At 46.5% G+C, this 22614-nt stretch overlaps 2 protein-coding genes across 16 annotated transcripts in view; one reads left to right on the plus strand and one right to left on the minus strand.

Moving 5' to 3' along the window:
• LOC308472215 (serine/threonine-protein kinase PAK 6-like) overlaps positions 1 to 11614 on the plus strand; it is a 50445-nt gene extending 38831 nt beyond the window's left edge. For all 15 annotated transcript variants that reach the window (XM_080996864.1, XM_080996868.1, XM_080996871.1 and 12 more), the window contains 6 exons: positions 1990 to 2475; positions 3443 to 3576; positions 5903 to 6029; positions 7671 to 7796; positions 8624 to 8758; positions 9808 to 11614. In XM_080996864.1, coding sequence (XP_080852990.1) covers positions 1990 to 2475; positions 3443 to 3576; positions 5903 to 6029; positions 7671 to 7796; positions 8624 to 8758; positions 9808 to 9975 — 1176 coding nt within the window. In that variant the 3' untranslated portion in view covers positions 9976 to 11614. The remainder of the gene's footprint in view (positions 1 to 1989; positions 2476 to 3442; positions 3577 to 5902; positions 6030 to 7670; positions 7797 to 8623; positions 8759 to 9807) is intronic.
• A 1553-nt stretch (positions 11615 to 13167) lies between these two features.
• ANKRD63 (ankyrin repeat domain 63) lies at positions 13168 to 21086 on the minus strand. Its single transcript, XM_081004245.1, has 2 exons — positions 15905 to 21086; positions 13168 to 15871 (listed from the first exon to the last, which is right to left on the minus strand). Exon 1 carries the CDS (start codon positions 16730 to 16732, stop codon positions 15905 to 15907), a length of 828 nt encoding a protein of 275 aa, XP_080860371.1. The 5' UTR covers positions 16733 to 21086; the 3' UTR covers positions 13168 to 15871.
• Between the last annotated feature and the right edge of the window lie 1528 nt (positions 21087 to 22614).

Consider the following 22614-nt stretch of genomic DNA (forward strand, 5'->3'; position numbering starts at 1 on the left):
TACCTGTCCATATCCTGAGAGGTTTCAACTGATTCAAATCTCTTCCCTCACCAAGCCATGAAACCCATATTTTCTCAGCTGGGCCTACCTCACAGGGTGGTTGTGATTATAAAACGAAGTAATCCCCCATCTACACCACCCTGAACTACTTGTAGAAGAAGAGGGATGGGATAGAAATGTAAATGATAGCAACAACGATCATCTCATGCGGCTCTCTATTAATTTAGGTGTTTCAAGCCAAGCTGTAGCAAACTGCTGATCTTCTAGAACTCTTTTCCTCTTAGGTTGGGCTTATGTTGTGTTCTCTCATAAAGTAAGGCTGGTTCTCTTCAGTAGTGTCCTGGGGGATTCTTGTATTCTTCAGGAAAGAAATCTAACTTCTTTTGAAATAACCCAAAACCAATGCAATAAAAGCATTAATGTTGTACTACTGCAAGTCGCTGTGCCAGTGACACGAGGATCACTTACATTTATTGAAACTCTCTGGGCATTTTTCCCAAGAGAACGCTGGTATTATGGCCAATGTTCCAATTTGGGTAATTACATTTTCTTTTATTTGACTCTCTCACTGCATCTTCACTTGGGTTCTTAACAGAGCACTTTTCATCCATCAATCTTAGATCCGTTTACAAAGTGGCCAAAAGTATTTATTCACTTTTTATGGATGGGGGGTGGGGATAGATACTCTGGCTAGCATTGGCTCTTGCAGATCTCAGGCAAAGAGAGGTCTATCACTTAATTTTTAAGAGTATGCTTAGAGTTGTTCTTTTTTTTTTTGTTTGGTTGCTGCCTTGAAGGACAGATAATGTTGGTTGCTTTTTGGGGGGGAGAGCTAATGACTGATTGATTTGTTGTCATACAGATACTAGAAGTGTGAAATGTTTTGTTGCATGGAATCAAATTGTTTAAGTTTCCAGTGTGCGTGTTTTGAAAAGTCAACTAGCTTTAACAAATAAAACTGAGCAACTATGTTTTTTTAATGCATTGTGAGTGTTCTTGCATATAACACAGGAAACTTGTTTTCAAGGGGTGGGGGCATGTTCTTAGCCTTCTCTGGATGTCTACAACAAGCATTTCCCCTTGTTGTACTTCTGTCATCACCAAACCAGTTTTTCAAGAGGTTTGCAGCATGTTAGAAGGTGCCTTGGAAAACACAAATCTCCCCTTTCCAAGCATAACTAGCACTTTGTTGATAGAGATGTGTACATTTGGTGTGGTGTGTCACTGTAAATCAGTGACCTCATTCACATGTCATGGTAAGCCATACTTAACCGTTTCCTGTGAATACACCTGTCTGAGCCTTTTCACTCATCCCTGCTAGTGTGGAAAGGAAACAAACTGCTGACTTAGTGTTACATCTAAACAAGAGATTGCAATTTGTATCACACCAAAGAAATCACAACCAGTAAGCTAAGAACCATTTGGGCTTGTTTGTCGCTATTACAAACTTCATGTAGTTCATCCTGAAACAGCCCTGGGTATAGTTTTTGATTATTCAAATTGTAGAGGAACAGGAGAACCTGGCTCCCCTGTGGACATCACACAAGGCCACAGATCTCCCCTGGTCTTGCGGTGCATGCCAGCCACAGCGGGAAGGGAGAGACAAGCAAAGTGCTGTGACTGGGCCTGATGCATTGGGCATGGGGGCTTGCTTGGGATCAGCCCCACCTTGCCCTCAGAACACACCACTTGTGGCTTTTTGCTGGCTACGAACCATGGGGCTCATGCCAGCGATACTCCTGCTTGCCTGCCCATTCAGCAGGTGGGATGAAGAGCTTTGCATCACTCCACAGGTAGGGGCCAGTGGAACCTGGCAGGGCTGGACCAGGGGCCCCTTCCATGTCCTCCATCCCAGGGCAAAGCAGGTTCAGATTGCACCCTTAAGCAATTGACGATTCAACAGAAATTCATTTGAGAAATGGACTGAGATTTTGTAAAACTGACTTGATAGCACTCCTAATAATGCTATTTTCTCCTGCTCTCCTCCAGCCCAGTCCTTTCTTCCGACCGCCACAGCACTGGGGTTCACCGCACAGCCCTGCTGCCAAATCCCAGTCCCTTCCCTCGGACCAGCCAGCGCCAGAGTACGCTCGGATTTCAGAAGCTGGGACCCCTCAGAAATCCCTGACTGCAGAGACTGCAGCGGCCCTGCCTCCAGGCCGGCCGTCGCCTGCGGGGTCCCCCCGGAACAGACACACCCAAACCAGCTCCAGCAACCTCCACCTTCCCTTGGACTCGAAAGCCCAGCCATCCAGTGAGGATCCGGTTGTCGTAACTCACGAGCAGTTCAAAGCTGCTTTGAGGATGGTGGTGGACCAAGGTGACCCCAGGACGATGCTGGAAAACTATGTTAAGATTGGGGAGGGGTCTACAGGTATCGTCTGCATTGCACGCGAGAAGCATTCTGGACGGCAGGTGGCAGTGAAGATGATGGACTTGCGGAAGCAGCAGCGACGAGAGCTCCTTTTCAATGAGGTGACTAGATGAGGGAAGAGATGAATGGGATGGCAAGGAATACTGAATGGGGTGGATCCAGATTTAAGTTAGCTGAGCTTTAGTCCACTGAAATCAAAGGGATTTGAGTTAGACATGACTAAATTGCCCTATTGATTTCAATGGGACTAAAACATGCCTAACTGGAACCAGTCCTGTATTTCTAAAGGCAGTCGACAAAGAGAATATTGGCCAGATTACAAAAGAGGGTGATAGTAGCTAATATAGACTAGGGAGATGAATGAAGACAGCGAATACTCCAGGCAGGCTATTGATCTGCGACGTTTGGGATGTACCGTATTTTTCACCCCATAGGACGCACTTTTTCCCCTCCAAAAATGAAGGGGAAATGTGTGTGCATCCTATGGGGCGAATGCAGGCTTTCGCTGAAGCCTGGAGAGCGAGAGGAGTCGGTGCGCACTGACCCCTCTCGCTCTCCACGCTTCAGGAAACTATCCGCAAGCCTTGCGAGCCCGGGGGGAGGTCCCGCCGGGTGCGCAAGGCTTGGGGCGGCAGCCTGCAGCACGAAGCACGAAGCACGGGGCGCCCTCCAGAGGACGCCCCGTGCTTCGGTGTCCGCAAGCCTTGCGCGCCCGGCGGGACCTCTCCCCGGGCGCGCAAGGCTTGCGGACATCTGCAGCTCGGGCTTCCCCCACCCCAGCCCCATGGCTTGGGGGGGGGAATAATTTTTTTTTATTCATTCCCCCCCCCCCAAAAAAACGAGGTGCGTCCTATGGGCCAGTGCGCCTTATAGGGCGAAAAATACGGTAAATGTTTGGAACTTATTTTTGATGTTGTGAGATTGCATCGTTTGGTGATCCAGTTTGCTTTGTGCAAACTGTATCTGATGGAAAGTCCCATTGTGCACACAGAAATCCTTGCACTGATAGTTACTTTGCACTGCGCTGGATGCAAGCCTCAGTTCCATGTCTATCCGCATCTTTCTCAGGTGGTGATAATGAGAGACTACCAACATGACAATGTGGTGGAGATGTACAAAAGCTATCTGGTTGGTGATGAGCTCTGGGTGCTGATGGAATTTCTCCAGGGAGGAGCCCTCACGGATATTCTGTCCCAAATCAGGTAGGTTAAAGCAACACATTTCTTCCCTCCTTTCCTGCCTAAAATATCATAGAATCATAGATCTATAGAATCGGAAGAATCCCCGAGGGTCATCTAGTCCAACCCCTTGCAATGCAGGAATCTCAACGAAAGCATCCATGACAGATGGCCATCCAACCTCTGCTTAACAACCTCCTGAGGGAGACTGTTCCACTGTCAAACGGCTCTTAGCAACAGAAAGTTCTTCCTGATGTTTAGTTGGAAACTCCCTTCTTGTTACCTGAAGTCATTAGTTTGGGTTCACCACCCTACCCTCTGGAGCAGGATAAAACACACTTGTTCCCTCTTCCATGTGACAGCCCTTTAGATATTTGAATATGGCTATCCTATCTCCTCTCAGTCTCCTCTTAAAGGTAAAGGTAAAGGGACCCCTGACCATTAGGTCCAGTCGTGACCGACTTTGGGGTTGCGGCGCTCATCTCGCTTTATTGGCCAAGGGAGCTGGCGTACAGCTTCCAGGTCACGTGGCCAGCATGACTGAGCCGCTTCTGGAAAACCAGAGCAGCGCACGGAAATGCTGTTTACCTTCCTGTCGGAGCGGTACCTATTTATCTACTTGCACTTTGACGTCCTTTCGAACTGCTAGGTTGGTAGGAGCAGGGACCGAGCAACGGGAGCTCACCCAGTCACGGGGATTCAAACCGCCAGCCTTCTGATTGGCAAGTCCTAGGCTCTGTGGTTTAACCCACAGCGCCACCCGCGTCCCAGTCTCCTCTTAGCCAGGCTAAACATACCCAATCTTGGGCCAGTAACCGTCTGTCAGCCTGATCAATCTCAATGGGTTGTTGTAAGAATAGAATGACGAAGAACCATGTAAATTGGCTCGAGATACTTGAGGAAAGGCAGGATACAGATGTAATAAATAAATGATAGCTTCCGTCAGCATAAGACAAATTCATGGACCATGGGGCTATCAAGAACTACTGGCCCTGGTATCTGTGTCTTATCTCCACTGTCAGAGGCAGCATATCCCTCTGAACGCCAGTTTCAGGAGAGCACAAATAAGGTGTGTGCTGTTGCTTCTCATAGGCGTCTGATTGGCCACTGTGAGAATAAATAAGAACGCAGTCCAATAAACACAAGGTCCCATCAGCCACACCCAGCTAGCAGCCACTGGGGATGAATAGGCCTAGTGAGATCAGTAATGTAAATAAATACACAAAGAGGGACAATTACTTTCTGTCGCAAGCTGCCCACTCCCAGGATTTGTTGAGCTCAAGTTCTACAGTGTTAGATTTGCTAATAAATTCTACATTGGCAGTTTCCCACTGGTGCAATGTATAAAGGTGATATTGTGTGATTCCAGCATGCTGCCCCAACCTGGTTTGCTTGCGCAAAACTTACATGGGGGTTAGACTTTATTGAGCATTTGTTCCCGTTTGTTCGAGGGGAGGTTATACGACAATGAGCATTCATCCTGATTTCCTTGTGGGGTATTTACAGTATACAGTATGTCTGTCATTAATCATCTGTTTATCCCACACTTTTCAGTGCATTTCTCTACTTTCCTACCCCTCCTCCCAAAAAAATCTATTTCTTTGTTACAGTGCATTTGTTGTGCTAGGGCCACAGAGCACTTTAATTCGCTTTAATTATGGATAGCTCTGTTGGTTAGAGCGTGGTGCTGATAATGTCAAGGTTGCAGGTTTGATCCCTGTATGGAACAGCTGCATATTCCTGCATATTAGGGGGTTGCACTAGATCAGGGGTAGGCAACCTAAGGCCCAGGGGCCGGATTCGGCCCAATCACCTTCTCAATCCGGCCTGCGGACGGTCCGGGAATCAGCCTGTTTTTACATGAGTAGAACATGTGCTTTTATTTAAAATGCACCTCTGGGTTATTTGTGGGGCATAGGAATTCGTTCATATTTTTTTTCAAAATACAGTCCGGCCACCCACATGGTCTGAGGGACAGTGGACTGGCCCACAACTGAAAAAGGTTGCTGACACCTGGACTAGATGATCCTCAGGGTCCCTTCCAACTCTTCAATTCTATGATTCTATGAATCCTTCCCACAAAATTCTGGAATTCTGCAAGTGTCTTTTGTATATGAAACTTCCATATAGCTATTCCAGTCACTGCAGGCCCCGTACTTCATAGATTTGTCTAATCCTTTTCTAAATCAATGGTTGTGGCTACCACCATTCCATTACAAGCTCCAATACTCTGGACAGAGCAGGAAGTTCACTTAAATCTCATGCCATCAGACATAATTGGATATTTAATTGCTTCTACTCTATGAAAGAAAATGACTTCCGATTTTTTTATTTTTGCTTCTTGTTTCAGGCTGAATGAAGAGCAAATTGCTACAGTGTGTGAGTCAGTCCTGCAGGCACTGGCTTACCTGCATTCCGAAGGTGTGATTCACAGAGACATTAAGAGTGACTCCATTCTCCTGACCCTTGATGGAAGGGTAAGAATTCCTTCGCAGTTTGGGCTCTTCTTTCTCTTCCCTGACAACGCTTTACAAAACTCTCTCTCCAACTCCCCTGTGCCATAGCAAGTTTTGTGCACTGAAAGTCACACATTCATTCCGTAGTTTAAGATTTCAGGCCCACGGTGGACATCCATTCCACATGAATTAGCAATTGCAAATGGCTTTAAAAAGTAAATTGCAAGCGCCTTTGGGAGGCATCCAGATCAAGAACCCAGTGTTTGTGGTGGGATTAGGGGACTTTAACTCTTTGCCTCCCTGTGTTCCCAGTCCAGATTGGGCCTTCTGTACCTGCATGGCATGGGGTGCGCACCTCCCATTGGAGCAAGTGGGGACGCCCCCATGCCAAGAAAATAGCAGGCAGCAGAGGGCCCAGATTTGAACCCCAGCAGAAGGGGTCAGGCCAAAGGTTGAAGCCCCATTCCCTCTGCGGCGGGGTCCCAATCGGATCAGTCTCTCATGCCCACACTTGACCTTTAGCAATTGCCTGGGGGTCTTTTTAATCTCATAGATGATGTCTTGTCTACTATGGTCCTCAGGCAGCAGTTTGGGCAAGACTTTTGCCCAGGGGCAGCCAATGTGATGAAGCTCCAGACATCTTGGGCTACAACTCTCATGATTCCTTGCAGCCCTGTTTAGGGAAGTTTTTAACGTTTGAAGTTTTATTCTGTTTTTAATGTTCTGTTGAAAGCTGCCCAGGGTGGCTGGGGAAACCCAGCCAGTTGGGTGGGGTAGAAATAAATTATTATTATTATTATTATTATTGTTATTGTTATTACCATGCTGCTTGGAGATGATGGGGTTTTTAGTCCACAACATCTGGAGGGCACCAAGTTGGCTACCCTTGGATATTCTCCTGCTGTTCAGCATAGACAGCACTAGGCTAGCCAAGGATTTGTCAAACCTTGGTTCCCAAATGGCTCCGTTTCAGTTCCCGAACGCTGAAAACCCAGAAGTAAATGCTCCGGTTTTCAAACGTTTTTTGGAAGTCGAACGTCTGACACGGCTTCCACTTGAGTACAATAAGCTCTTGCAACCAATCAGAAGCCACGCCTCGGTTGTCGAACATTTCGGAAGCTGAACAGGCTTCCGGAATGGATTACGTTTGACAACCGAGGTTTGACTGTAGTTTCATATGTTCACTTTTTGCCCCCTTTACACCTCCTACTCCTGCAACCCAGGCATAGGAACCAACTCCTAGGGCAGGCATCCCCAACCTGTGGCCCTCCAGATGTTTTGGACTACAATTCCCATCATCCCTGACCATTGGTCCTGCTAGCTAGGGATCATGGGAGTTGTAGGCCAAAACCTCTGGAGGGCCACAGGTTGGGGATGCCTGTCCTAGGGACTGAGGTCCTTTTGGCCCTCCCAATAAAATATTTTGGGGGGTTGCCCCCCCCCCCCGAGTTGATGGGCATTGCTATTCAAATGGTGTGCATGTGCTGTGCCTTGTGATTATGTGGGGTGTGGCTTACCTGTCCCCATCCCACCCCAACATTCAAGTTGGCATCCCTGGACCCAGGCTGCCTCCAGGTTTTCCTACAACCTGCTTTATTTGCCCCTTTGCCCCATTTTATTTTCCTGGTAACTTTAGGGTAACGTTTTGCTTCTTTGGGATAGGTGAAACTCTCCGACTTTGGCTTCTGTGCTCAAATCAGTAAGGACGTCCCCAAAAGGAAGTCCTTAGTGGGGACACCGTACTGGATGGCTCCGGAAGTTATTTCAAGGTCTCCATACACCACAGAGGTAACTATCATTCCTGGACTGCAAAAGAGGCAGCAAATGAGCAGGACATATCCATTTAAACCTGGTTTACGATGCTTTCTGAAACCAATTCCTTGACATACATAGGTGTATCTGACCTAGCATGCCTCAGTGTTTCCTGCTCTCTGCTATGTTACTTGTGAAGTGTGTGGCCCACCACGATGGGAACCGTGCTTGATGGTGGGATGCAAGAATCTGGATTGTGTTGCTTTTGCGTTAATTCCAGCAGCGCTTACATCTCCACCCCAGTGAAAGGTTAGCATGAATATAAAACTGCTCTCACAGCTTTGGAAGTCTAAAAGTAGCAAAGTCAAGCCCACAAAACCAGAATAAAACATGAAAGTAGGCAACTTTCCTATTTAACAAAATATGATTACTTATTATTATTATTCTTTAGCAGAACTTGGAAGTTTTGGATGAGTGTGTATTTGTGTGTAAAAGCAAAGAGGAAAGGTAATGACAGTCCTAAGAGGAACATTGTGAAGCAATGCTTTTGTGCTATAATTTGGAGGTTGGACGAGTCCTTTAAGATATCACAGGGGGGAACCAGTTGTTTTTGGACTCCAACTCCCATCAGCTCCAGCCAGTCTACCCAGTAGTCAAGTATGATGGGTGTTGGAGTCCAACAACATCTGGGCAGCCACAGTTTTCCCACTCCTGATTCAGCCTTTCAGGTTCTTTGCTGATATAAGGCCCCCAGTACCTCTTTGCTAGTCTGCTTCACAGGTAAGAAGTTCTGTAAACGCCAGAGGACCATGGGGTATCTTTCTACAGGCCATCTGTACTGATGCAATATTTTGCTTCTGCAGGTAGACATCTGGTCTTTGGGAATCATGGTGATCGAGATGGTGGATGGAGAACCCCCTTATTTCAGCGATTCTCCAGTCCAAGCAATGAAGAGGCTCCGTGACAGCCCTCCTCCCAAAATAAAGAATTCTCATAAGGTCAGTCAGTTTGTAAGAAATGTCACAGCCAGGTACTTCATAGAATCTGGTTGTACGCGGAAAGGCATGAAAAAACCAGTACAGGTGGTTGCTTATGATAATCTCACATACGTCTTATGTAGCAGATCTGCACAGTGAAACAAAGGCACATGTTATTGGCATGCAAGGTAATATACGTGGATTTGCCCTATTTTCCCCCTGTGTGGAAGTTCTTTCCATGTTGAAGGATCCTGTGATATTTGAAACTGCCACGGAGAACATTTAAGTGCAGCTCCTGCTCCCTGAAAATTGGGCCATAGAACCCAAGTACAATTGAGCTGTTGCTTTATGATGGTTGCATCCTTTGTGTCTATGTATCCCACCTTTTATACTGACTACAGTGGTACCTCGCGTTACATACGCTTCAGGTTACATACGCTTCAGGTTACAGACTCCGCTAACCCAGAAATAGTACCTCGGGTTAAGAACTTTGCTTCAGGATGAGAACAGAAATCGTGCAGCGGTGGTGCAGCGGCAGCGGGAGGCCCCATTAGCTAAAGTGGTCCTTCATGTTAAGAACAGTTTCAGGTTAAGAACAGACCTCCGGAGCGAATTAAGTGTGTAACCAGAGGTACCACTGTACTTGAGATTTGTTCAGACTCAGAATCAAGAAGTTAGTATTGATTTCAGCTTTTGGTTCTATAGGCTGGTGCTGGCATCTAGTGGCTGGTACAAGAAATGCCTCTCACAATAAAAGGTTTGTGAACACCGCTGCATCTTAAATCAAACGCTGGACCTGACCAAGGCTGCTAGTTAGTAAAATGCTTCCTGAGCCCATTGGTTCCACTTTTTGCTTAGATCATGTTATCAATCGCATTTTAGTCAAGTAACACGATCACCTGAAACAACATAGGGGAGGACATTTTCCACACAAGCATCATTTGCAGAGTCTGTATATTTAAATATGTCCTTAAGTACTACTACTGGTTGTTATTTATTAACTGTGTATACTGCCCTTCATCCACCCTCCTGCCCTGAAATGGCTTATCTGAATTGTTCTGTTTTCACAGACGTCTCCAGTTTTAAGAGACTTCTTGGAACGGATGTTAACACGAGACCCGTTAGAGCGAGCAACAGCCCAGGAACTCCTTGATCACCCCTTTTTGCTTCAGACGGGACTTCCAGAGTGCCTGGTGCCCCTTATTCAGCGGTATAGGAAACGGACCTCCACCTGCTGACCCCAAACTTAGGAAGCACCTAGTATATCACAGCATTCGAATGCAGTCTTTCTCTCGGAGTTACCAGTTCAAGGGCAGCCTGGCCCCGCAAACATGGCTTGGAACTTGTCAGCATCCTTTCCGAGAATGCGAGAGGGAATTTTCACCATCTTGAGCTGCTTTTTAATGTTTACCTTTTTCTCTTTTTCATTGCTGAAGACAATCAAAAGCTGGACTCCTACAAGTCTTAATATATATATTGTGAAGCTTCTGGGATAGTTCCTATTTCAGGAGTATGTTTGGTGTTTGTAAGAAGATTCTCACCACTTGATTTGTACATACCTGCAGACCTCCAGAGACTTCATCTACTGACTGCACTGGAACAACATTCCTCTCGCAGGATGGTATTTGTTCTTTAAAACACATTTGAAGGTAGACATCCTTACTTTAACCTGAAAACAGGCTTCTTCAACTTGGTGCCCTTTAGATGATTTGGATTGTGATGGCTGGGGCCGATGAGAGATGGAGTCCAAATCATCTGGATGGCATAAGCTTGGCAATGGGCTTCCCTAAAACAATCATCTCATCTCATGTATGGGCTACTTGATCCTGTTACAAAAGACTCGTCTACCTTGTTTCCTTTCAAATCGTTTTTCCAGGACTTACTTTCTTTCTACAGTTGGGACTAATATGGGGCCTATGGCTTTTCAAACCTTAAGAATGGTCTGTCATTTCACAATCTTACACCAGCTGGCAAGCAGCGCTTCATGGCAGACATTTCTCCAGAGATGCTGGAACCTGATGCTTGAAACTCCACGGCATGTAAACGTAGTGCCTTCTCCAGCGAAGACTGGAAGTAGAAGGCAGCACAAGGGTTATCCAGATAAGAACTTCAGTTTGCTCATATCAAGGCCCCTCTAAGTACACTGGACTTGACCAAGGATACAGCATTGAGGCAGCTGCTGGGTGGTGTTTTTCACCAGCTCTGAATTCTGTAGCAAGGTCAATAAAACGTTGAAGCTCTCCCATTCCACTGAACAATGTTTGTTTTGCCAGTGAGAAAGTTAAGACTCTACCTACCTCCTATGTTGTTGAGAATAGGGGAAATGCATGGAGCAGAGTTTAAATGTGTGCTCATGGTTCTATAATCTCCTGGATGTAGGTGGACCACTTCTAATATTCTTATCTAAGGTTGATGCAGAAATTTTATATGGTTAAGTCTTATCTGTGTAATGTCCAGATCAGTTGGCACCGATTACTTTAGGTTGTACTATGTGTGTTACTGTGTGGAGCATAGTTGTAACATAACTGGAATTCAGTTTTGTGATACATTTGGGCAGGAGTTATGGAAAGTGGGGAGGGGTAGGTTGGAGGGGGGGTCAGGTGTCACTTCTACTGCCTCAGAATCTGCCCTCACACAATCCACCAAGTGGTAAACATATGAAAACGTGTAAAAACAGCAACAACAAAAAACTTGAAATATTGTGGGGAGAGCTTGTTGTAAAATATGTCCGTATGTTCCAGGAATCCTGTGCAAAAAACTCCCAGGTTTCTTTCTTCCTTCTTTTTAACTTAATTATCTGAAACAAATATTTCTCCTTTCCGTGAGTTGTTTGCATTTGTTGTTTTAAATTAAAACACAATTTTGATTATTCATAAACCCATTGCAATGTTGAAATGTTTTTGAAAAACGCATTTATCCTTATTCCAAAGTGCTCCACAGAGTTCCTAACTCAAGAGTTTAAAAACTTGCCACAGAAAGTTTCAGGCCTATAAACTTGACAGACAAATCAGTGGCCCAAATGAATTCCATGTAGTTTCAGTCAAGAATGGCCAACAAGGCAGTGAGGGGAGTGTGAAGTCCATTTGGCCAGTAGTGCTTTATTATGAAAGTGGATGGCAGCAATGAGGCACAGGTGCAGCCCTGCCATTTGCAAGGACAGGGATCTACAAAAAAGGCCCCCCTGGACTGAGGTATGATCCTATTGTTTTACTCTGGAGGCAAGGGAATATAGGTTCTGCAGATGCCTCACTCCATTATAGATCCTGAAGATCTATTTGTTTGTTTTTAATTGGAACAATACATAGAAGCAGCACTACTTTAAAAAGAGCATGCAGCTTTTTTTAATGGAAAAACCCCACCCCACCTGCCAGCAGTTAACAACCACAAAATACAAGTTTCTGTAACTCAGTGTTCTCTTATTCTTCTGAAGATGTGTCAGATGCCAAGAAGCTTCTCTGGCTGCACAAACACAGAAAAAACACAGAGCACAACCTAGCAAAACCATTTCATGACAAACACCGTGTAAATCAGTGGAACTCCTTTGTTTTCAGTGGCCTTCGTCACAGAACTACCTTACTAGAATGTGCCTATAAATCATTTGTACAGAAACATAAAAGTTTGAATTTAGACTACAAAATCCAACCCAAGTAGCAGACAACGGGCACCATCTTTTGAAAATCAAAAAGGCCTGTGACTAGGGGTGGGGGAGACATTAAATTCACCTAGCTTTTAGAGCCAAATTTGCACTTTCTGAAACGGTATGAAGACCAGAACACAGCCATCCTTTGAAATTTGCGCCTATCCAAATTTTGCAATACAGTTCTCCAATTAAACAATCTGTACAAAAGTGCATAAAAATGAGGGTGCTGAAAAATAACGTAAATGCGTCTTAGGAGAAATTGCTTGCAGAAATGTGCACCTTAGTCAAAAGTGCAGACCAAAATATGTTTATTAGGAGAAATTTGCACTAAAATGCTGAAGGGAAAAAATCACAAATTGCTGCAGAAATGTGGATAACCTGAATTTAAGATTGGAAAGGTATGGAACAGAGAGAAGTGAAATGGACAGATCCTTCCATCCATACTTGTGACTGATGAAAACAAAAAGTAATCCCAAAATGCATATGGAGGTTACTCTGCCACTGAATTCCTAAAAGGGAGGGAGTGTCATTTCTGAGGACACATAATCTGATTGTATTATTTATATTATTTATTAAATTTATATATTTCCCTTTATCTGAAGATCTCAGGGCAGTTCACAAGATAAATATACAGGATAAAAGCACAAAATAAATAGTTATAACCAAAACAAAACAATAACCCCCCTCTTCCTACAACACATTTAAAGGCTGTGGAATATTAATCAGCCCAAGTAGACCGGGGAAAATATTTACTCAGCAATGGATTCCTTAGAAAGAAAGAGCCATACAATTAGCAAGAAACTAGTTTTATTGCATTCTGTAGAAGGTCAGCTTGATAAGCTACATAACCCTTTACCAGAACAAACCAACATTTGAAAGAAGAAAATTCTGAGTCCATCCTGCTGTAATCACAATGTGCTTTTAAAAAAGAAACAAAAGGAACAAGTCACAGTGGGTATAGAACTGACATTGTGTTATTGCTACACGCTGCATTTTGCAGTCAGTGTCCCTTTTAAAAGCCTGGATCAAAGCTTTACAATGTGTTTCTGAATTGTGCAGTCAATGCTACTAAAATGCAACTCCTAGAATCCTGGCTCTAAGAAATTCATAGACGGGGATCAGCTGCAGACTCATCAGATGGACACCAATGCGGCTTCAACTCTATTTCTGAAGTGGAAAACCGTACTACTACAATTTACAAGGATGTTATGAAAGGAAAATGAAAGAAAATGATCATGCACTATTATCTAAACTTGCTAATAATTTTCCAAGTTTGTATGTGCTTTTCAAGTGCACTGCCCTCCTATCTTCAAAAACTTAACCACCATGTGTGTGTTTTTTAAGTTTTGACAATTAAAAAATCAATCCCAGTTTAAATCTGACATCTCAAAAAAACTAAACAAAACCAAAACCAAAACCAGGTAGCAAGTGATGTAGCAGACAGACCCCTGCCTGAGAGTCCAAGAGAGCTGCTGCCAGACAGTAAGGCTGCAATGCTAAACCATGTCTAACCAGAAATGAGTACAGTACTGTTGAATTCAGTGGGCCTGAAAAATCCAGGATTGGATTCCTCAATGTAATTTTCTTTTGTTAAAAGCTGTTCAAAGAAACAGAATTTGGATTGGGGTTGTTATACCAGGGAAGGTGGGTTAACCTTCCACAACAACAACAATAAATAAATAAATATCTAAATACATTAACAACCACCTAATAAATAATATACTATTAACTAACAAAAAAATAAATATGTAAATAAAGCAATAACACCAACAACGTGTTCCAATAACTCATCCAGTTGAAACTGGGATGCGGGTGGCGATGTGGTCTAAATCACTGAGCCTCTTTGGGCTTGCCGATTAGAAGGTTGGTGGTTCAAATCCCCGCAATGGGGTGAGCTCCTGTTGCTCTGTCTCTGCTTCTGCCAACTTCGCAGTTCAAAAGCACGCCAGTGCAAGTAGATAAATAGGTACCACTGCAGCAGGAAGGTAAACGGCATTTCCGTGCACTCTGACTTCCGTCACGGTGTCCTGTTGCGCCAGAAGCGGTTTAGTCATGCTGGTCGCATGACCAGAAAGCTGTCTGGTCAAAGCTGTGGACAAATGCCGGCTCCCTCGGCCTGAAAGTGAGATAAGCGCCGCAACCCCATAGTCGCCGTTAACTGGACTTAACGGTCCAGGGGTCCTTTACCTTCCCTTAACTTTACCTTCCCTTTACCTTAGTCACAGAAGGGGGCTGGGGAGACAGGGACAATATGAGCCCTTATCATTTCCCCCCTCTGTGGCTAAATAACAGCTGATCTGATCACACAACTCCCACTTCACACCTTGTTTGTCCTTCCGTTACTTTCAGAGTTCATGCAGTGTCACTAAATAAATAAAACTTGAACAAAAAATGCCACAAAAAGTGAAAGGCCACAAACATCCCAACGCACTCCACTGAAATCATTTCAGGCAAATGCGGCATCTAGTTACAAATAAATTTCTATCTTATTAAGGCTTGCTGGATTCGAAGACAATGTACACGAGTGCAATTCCATTTAGATAAAGAAATCCACACAGATATAAGTGGACACGAAAGCATCTCCTAAGAATCAGACATGGTGCAAAATCTTCTTCAGAAGCCCTTACAGAAACTGCCATGAAAATGTAGCAATCTGGACATCATATTGACACTTTTGTTCTTTACCAAAATGACCACTGATCCATTTCACCCATTACAGAAAGAAGCATACTCAGAAAATGCAAAATTTTTATTTTGCTGTCATGCCCTGAACTGACCTTTCAGCACTTTTAGCCAGGTTCACCATTAGTTTTACTTGACTGTTCTCTGTATACTATACAGCGATAGGTTACCAATATTTTTTTTCATAGCTGGAAGATATTAGGGTTTGACAAAATGGTACTTTGCCATCCATGGATTAGGCTCCTGAGATTTTCCACCCGCACATTTTGCAAGATTTGCCCCAAAACGGTACATAAATTCTTGAGATGGGCAAAGATAGCTCTGGCAACAACACTCCAGTCGGGCAACGGAAACTGATGAATGTTGTAGGTGACAATTACATTTTGTGCTTTTAGGTTGATTTTAAAGGATGTACACTTCGACCCTCTTGCTGAAATCGACGAGACCCTTACGCCCAATCATTCTAGAACATTCTTGACAAGAGAAAGCAGTAAATAACCATTCATCGCACCTTATTACAGTGCACATTGCTACTTGTTTCAACAAAATAAATGCTAACACCTGCGCTTCCCGGGTGCTGTTCAACGAAATCGGGAGAGCCTCGGGATGTGCGGAGGCGCTCCCAATCCGCCCGCGGGCAACGATGCAATGGTCCAAATGGTCGCTGACAAAGCGGCCGACAAGTCGGAACCCGACGACGAAGGCTGGATCCGCGGGCAGAAGCAACGCCTGCGAGGCGAAGTGGGAGCTGGCCGCGCCGAGGGGACGCGCAGCCGGAGCCGAGGGCAGCGCGCGCTTCCCGCCCTCGCCGCCTAGTAGCTCCGCGCGCTTCCCGCCCTCGCCGCCTAGTAGCCGAGCAGGCTCTGGCAGTCGGGCGCCGTGGCCCTGCGGATCAGCGGGCGGCCCCGCAGCGAGGCGCCCCCTCTCCCCGCCTCGGAGCCGTGCTGCGCCGCGGCGGCGTCTGGGCCCCGCTGCTGCTGCTCCTCGTCGTCGCCGTCGTCCTCCTGCTCCCGCCTGTGGGCGCCGCCGTCCCCGCGAGGCGAGCGAGGGGCCGCCGGGCCGTCGCCGGGGGACGCCGCCGCCGCCGGCTCGGGCAGCTCAAGGATCAAGGCTCCGGAGGCCCGCAGCGCCCTCACGCAGCGCCCGTGGCCCTCGCTGGCGGCCAGCTGCAGCGCGGTGCGGCCAGCGCGGTCGGCGCGCTCGAGGCAGAGGCCGAGGCGGCGGAAGGAGCGCAGCAGCCACTCGACGACGGGCGCGCGGCCCTGCCAGGCGGCGTACATGAGCGGGTTCCAGCCTCGCGAGTCGGCCGCGTCCGGGTCGGCGCCGTACTGGACCAGCAGCTTGGTGACGTCCAGGTAGCCCCGCTCGCAGGCCAGGCTCAGCGCGCTGCGCCCGGCGTCGTCGCGCAGGTCGACGGCGGCGCGGCGCTCCAGCAGCAGCCGGGCGAAGGCCACTCGCCACGCGGGGTCCTTGAGCGCCACGGCGTGCATGAGCGGCGTGCGCCCGCGGTCGGCTCGGCAGTCCACGATGGTGCCGTCCACGGCGTCCAGCACGAAGCGCGCCAGGTGCAGGCGGCCCGCGCTCATGGCCTCCAGGAAAGTGCGCGTCGACGCCCCCGGGCCCAGGTCCCGCGGCCGCAGCATGGCTTGCTGCTCGTACCCCGCGCGGCTCATGGCCCGACGGCGACTCGAGGCGCCGACTCCCCGGAGCCGCTTTATAACCTCGCCTCAAGTCGCCATGGCGATCGCCGCCTTGGAGTGAGAGATCCACCGAAGCACCTCCGCGCTCTGGTTTGCGCGCTGGGGCGGCGGGCGGCGGGGCTGGGTCGTCGACGGTTCCCGGAGCCCTTCCAGCGCCTCCCCGCCCACCTCGAATAAGGCAGGGCAAGGTCGTGCGCTAGACGCGCTGCCCTTGTTATTAGTGTGTTTTCAATGGTGTGACGTGTGACTTGTTCAAGGTGGCACGTCCACATCTCCATTGGCTGAGTGTGACAACAGTCTAAAAACCGAAGAACACTGGAACGGTATTTGTCCTAGAGATCTGCGGGGAATTACGGTATTTTTTTGAAACAAGACAGGCATGGTGTTCTCCGAGTTGTGAAATCCTCCAGGGAGGGAGGAAGACGTGAAAATAAAATAAAATAATTTTAGTTGGAAGGTACCCAAAGGGTAATCAAGTTCAGCCCCCTGGAAGATGACTTGGGGGATCCTTATGCCTGAACTTTTTCAGGGCTCAAGGTGATATCATTAATAGTGTGTGGTTCCATGGACAGAATCTATCTGCACAACACTTGATAGTTCTTATCACGGGGTGAAGAAGGTCTGAACTGTGACTTTTGACCACTATTTTGTTAAGGTGATGTGAAGACGCTCTGGGTGGCTGTAAAGTTACAGCCATCAACTGTGCATGTGTGAATTCACCCTTTGTTCCTGCATGAGCTAGTCAGAGGATCAGATGTGTGTATATGCAGTACATTCAGTCCCTGTAGCCCACGCACCTCCTGCGGGTCTTTTGCTCTCGACTTTCCTGCAGGGCAGATGGTTAGTAACAATACTGGGATCAGTGCAAGAAGGGGTGTATCCACAATCCAAAGTGGTCCACGATTGCCCTGACTGCCTTGTACTCACCTCCTCCTGCAGGTGCTCCTGGATGCCTGCAGCAAATGCACCATCCTAGGTGAAATTTTCATATCCTTTCATATGACCTCAAAGTCAGTGGTTTACAGGGGAGGCTGTACACACCTTCTGCTGTGTGTTGTGAAATGCAGCAAACATAGAGGAACCAGCCCAGAGTTGCATTCATTTCATCTCTATGCTGCCCTCTCAAAAATTCTGCTTTTGCAGCATTCAGGTTTTGCAGCCTGATTATTTATTTATTTCCAGCCATTTATGAATGGCTTCATAAGAAAGTAATTGAAGCAATTTAACAATTAAAACAATTTCATACATAAAAAGAATTAAGGCATAAATCTCTCTATAAGAGACTGGGTGAACCACTCTCCTGGCCCACCCATTCTGGCAGGTGAAGAGGAGCCCATTTCTGATGATGGCTCCCAAGCTTTGTAACCAGCTTCCCACTGTTGTGAGGCAGATCCATGAGCTTCTGGAGTTTCTGGACTACAACTCCCATCAGCCCCAGCCAGCATGGCCATGTTAGAATTCCTGCTCCGTGACTGCAGTCATGGGATTGTTGTCTTTCATATGACAATGTATATTTTGACTCCACAGAGTGGGAAGTGATGGAGACAGGATGTTTGTGTTACTGTCTTCCATGAAGTGGGACTATTTCCTTTGTTCATTCCCTTTGCTGACTGATGCTAGAGAGAGAGGGAGCCATGTTGCAGTTCTCCATGTATGTTTATATGTAAATAAAGTAGATTAGCCAAAATGCTGAGTTGCTGAGGTCGGTTACACAAACTGTGAACGCTGCGGATCCCTAAGTGTGCCGGTGTCTGTTGGCATTGGTCGCTGTGATGTTCGGGCTGAAGAAATCTTTTGAAGCTCCCGAACGAAAGACCAGGAGGGAGAGAACATGCGAGTCGGGCATGTGTCTCTGCCAGGGTCCTACTCAAGTGTAGGATGAGCTCCTGGCAGGCCAATGGTCAGGGATGACAGGAGTCGTAGTCCACCAACATTGAAGGGTACCACATTGGCTACCCCTGCCTTAGGTTAAGGCAGAAATTGAGGCTGTTTTGCAAGTAGTAGTGTAGTTTTATTTTAGTGATGAATCCAGCATAAATTGAATCTATCTGTCAATTATCTGGCTTACAGAAAGTACACAAAACTCATGACATGTCAGGAAGCGAGATGTCATGGGTGTTGGGGAGCATGGCTAGGCAACACCAGCTGCTGGCATGAGTTTGCATCTTGAGTCAGGCAGTGCATAGAGGACCCACCTCTGAACATCAGAGCCCTGTGCTCTTACTGCCAGCCATGTTGCCAAGGGCAAACTTACCCACAAGGTCTAGAAACTGTTTTTTAATTTTAAAGGAGAACTGGGGTTTTCCCTTGTTCTCTGTCCCCTGCTATATTCAGCAGGAACCTCCACATGCATGGTAATCTACCAACTCAGTGGGAGCCCCTGTATGTCAGGTGCTGCATTTTCCTCTTTGATCATTGTTTCTAAGGGCCAAGCAACATCATCCCACCAGCAAGCAGCTGTTGTGCTGCTGCTGCCAGACAGCTTTTCCCTGTGTCAAGAACCAGCTCCAGCAGCCGGATACTCATGACAGGTGTGCAGTGCCTGTTGGTGAATTCTTAGCTCTGCGCCCACCAGCTTTCAGCACATGACTGCAGTCAGATGCAAAGGGATGCTTGTGGTAGGATGCTAAAGGCCAGAGGTCACCACTAGCATCAGATGCAGGACCTTTTAGGGTGAATTGGTGGAGCCCACATGCTGAGCAGCACCTGGCAGGGTCCTGTGACTTGGACCAACATACTAGGGATGAAAACATTTTAAAAATAGTGTTCTAGCCATTCTTATTAAGGCTATGCTTTGGAGACTTTCAGGCTTCAGTTCTATACACTGGGAGTAAACTACACTGAACTCAGCAGGCATGTAAAGGATTGTACTGTGAGTGCCTGGAGCATGAGAACAGTGTCAGCATCACATCAATTCTGGTGGGTCAGCATTCAGAATTGGCCAGGTATCAGGTGCCCATAAGCCACATGGGACCAAGTGAGGCTGCCTGGGCACCAAGGATGGCGCCTGACGTCTCCACCATCTGGAGGTGCATGCCTGGGGATCCTTGGATCTTGTTTTCACACACTAGTAACACATCCTGTAGAATTCTATCCATTATATTTTATCCGCACAATCGGAACAAATTTCAGGAACCTAAAAGGTTGTATTGAAAAATACGACTTTTGAGCTGACTGGCCCCCAAATGACAACTAGACATTCCGTTTTGGCAACTGTAACCCTGGTTTAAGGAGCCATTTGGTGCCTAGCTTATATGTATGAGTTTCTAACGCTGCAGTGGGTATTTTTCTGGGCATTTGCTTTTGGCGTTTTGGTTGCCTGACTCTCCGCACTGCTTGAAAAGTCTCCTCGCAGCAATAGCTTCTGCTTAAGGCATCTGCTTCTGGCTCCTTACTGGTGTTTGTAAAGCTCTTGGAGAAAGTGTCATGGAACTAATTACAAGGAAGTTAATAAGCCAGCAATCAGGTGAGGTGCCTTCTGCTCCTTTCCAGCCTGCTACAAAACCATCTATAGCAACCTTTCTGTCTATGAAGGTGGGGGGAGAAAAGAGGATAAATTGCTGTTTGCATATTTCTCCTGCCTATAGAGTTGGCCTATTAGGGAACAATCTTGTGCTCACTGGGAGGATGGAAGAGGAGGATATAGGGTGCTGTGGATCCCTCACTTAGCCAGCCACCACTGGGACCCTTCCTGCTGCTGCAGCAGAAAGCTGTGCTTGTGGTGGAGTCCAGAACAAAACATGTTGGGGGAGGTGGTTGATCTGAAGAACAGCCACTCCCCCCCCCGCAAAAAAACCCATTGACCAGCCTTGAAGCTGGTATAATTAAGAATGAACTAGTTGCCATCCACCCTATAGGGCAGCAGGGCGATGGATACAGTGGTTGCTGCACCATGTATCCTCTCCAATCCAGGCAGGTGAGATTGCTCTGTGCATTTGCAAATTAGGATACAATATGAATACACCGAGCATATGCACTTGCACACACAAAATATTGGGTGCCGTAGAATCATAGGATTGTATGTAACGTTGGAAGGATCCACGAGGGTAATCTAGTCCAACCCCTGCAATACATTCAAGTAAGATTTACTCAAGGGTAGACCCCCTGAAATGAATGAGTGTAGTAGTTAGAAAGTCAGACCCTAGGACCTGAGAGACCAGGGTTCAAACCCTCACTTAGCTATGAAGGCCACTGAGTGACCTGGGGCCAGTCGCTGCCTCTCAGCCTAACCTACCTCACAGGGTTGTTGTGGAGATTAATTTGGAGGGGGGGAATCATGTACGCCCCCTTGAGCTTCTTGAAGAATATAAAGTGGTCAATCAGTAAGTCAGGTCTATTATTTCCAATGGATCTACTCTAAATAAATGCCACCTATAGTGTCTTGTGATTAGTTCAGTTCTGGGCACCACAGTGTCTATAGTGTCTTGTGGTGTCCAGTTCTGGGCACCACAGTTCAAGAAGGACACTGACAAACTGGAACGTGTCCAGAGGAGGGCAACCAAAATGGTCAAAGGCCTGGAAACGATGCCTTATGAGGAACGGCTAAGGGAGCTGGGCATGTTTAGCCTGGAGAAGAGGAGGTTAAGGGGTGATATGATAGCCATGTTCAAATATATAAAAGGATGTCCCATAGAGGAGGGAGAAAGGTTGTTTTCTGCTGCTCCAGAGAAGCGGACACGGAGCAATGGATCCAAACTACAAGAAAGAAGATTCCACCTAAACATTAGGAAGAACTTCCTGACAGTAAGAGCTGTTCGACAGTGGAATTTGCTGCCAAGGAGTGTGGTGGAGTCTCCTTCTTTGGAGGTCTTTAAGCAGAGGCTTGACAACCATATGTCAGGAGTGCTCTGATGGTGTTTCCTGCTTGGCAGGGGGTTGGACTCGATGGCCCTTGTGGTCTCTTCCAACTCTATGATTCTATGATTCTATGATTCTATGATTCTAGTTCTTGCATCTAAATTAATCTGGGCTAAATACTATTCCAGTAGCAGCACTCATTCAGCTGTATACAATGCAGAGAATGTTGACAAGTGCTTTGATATGGATCAGAACTTGGTAATAAAGAATGCAATGCCAGCGATGAGTCCAGCAGCGAAGCAGAACCCAAAGCCACTCCCTGAAGTTGTGATTATTATTCTTCCAGTTGCAATTGTTATTGTAGGTCCCTTTGGGTGAAACTGGTCTCCCTCTGGTGACTTTGCATGCGGTCTAAGCATCCCTAGATTAATTAACATGGTATTTAATTTCATAGCACTGTAATTCCCTATGGAGGTACGGATTATTTGTCAAGTGAAAACAGTGCACTGTTTTCTGGAAGCTGTTAAGAGCCCTTTGAACAACAGATTTTAGGAATTACACAGGAGGTGGTACCAACAAAGGAAAGGGATTGGCTATCGAGCTAATATGAATGTATCTCATTTGTCGAACAAAAAATAAACTGCTAGAAATTGCTGACCGACTGCTTGGTGCAGTGTGAAGGAAAGACAAGGCAGTAATGCATAGCTCGTAAGATGTTCAGTAGTGGTGATGTTCTTCAAATAGCATAGCTATCTTCAAATATCTGAAGGGCAGAAACTTTCTAAAATGTGTGAACCAAAATCCAGTCATCTGTCAAAATTTACACTTATCTGAATTTTGCAGTGCAGTGTTTTTTTGTTGTTTAGTCGTTTAGTCGTGTCCGACTCTTCGTGACCCCATGGACCAGAGCACGCCAGGCACTCCTGTCTTCCACTGCCTCCCGCAGTTTGGTCAAAAGTGCAGTGTTTACTAACTAAGTAATGTGCATAAAAATACATATCCTGGGGTAAAGTGTGCATAAAAAGTGATTTAGTGATTGTAGCAATTGATCTGTGAGT

This window comes from Podarcis pityusensis (assembly GCF_964106645.2).
Source record: "Podarcis pityusensis genome assembly, chromosome: 1".
Classification (NCBI taxonomy): Eukaryota; Metazoa; Chordata; class Lepidosauria; order Squamata; family Lacertidae; genus Podarcis; species Podarcis pityusensis.

Coding starts and splice junctions, on each gene's coding strand:
- ANKRD63 (XM_081004245.1), bottom strand. CDS start 16,732: ATGAGCCGCGCGGGGTACGAGCAGCAAGCCATGCTGCGGCCGCGGGAC.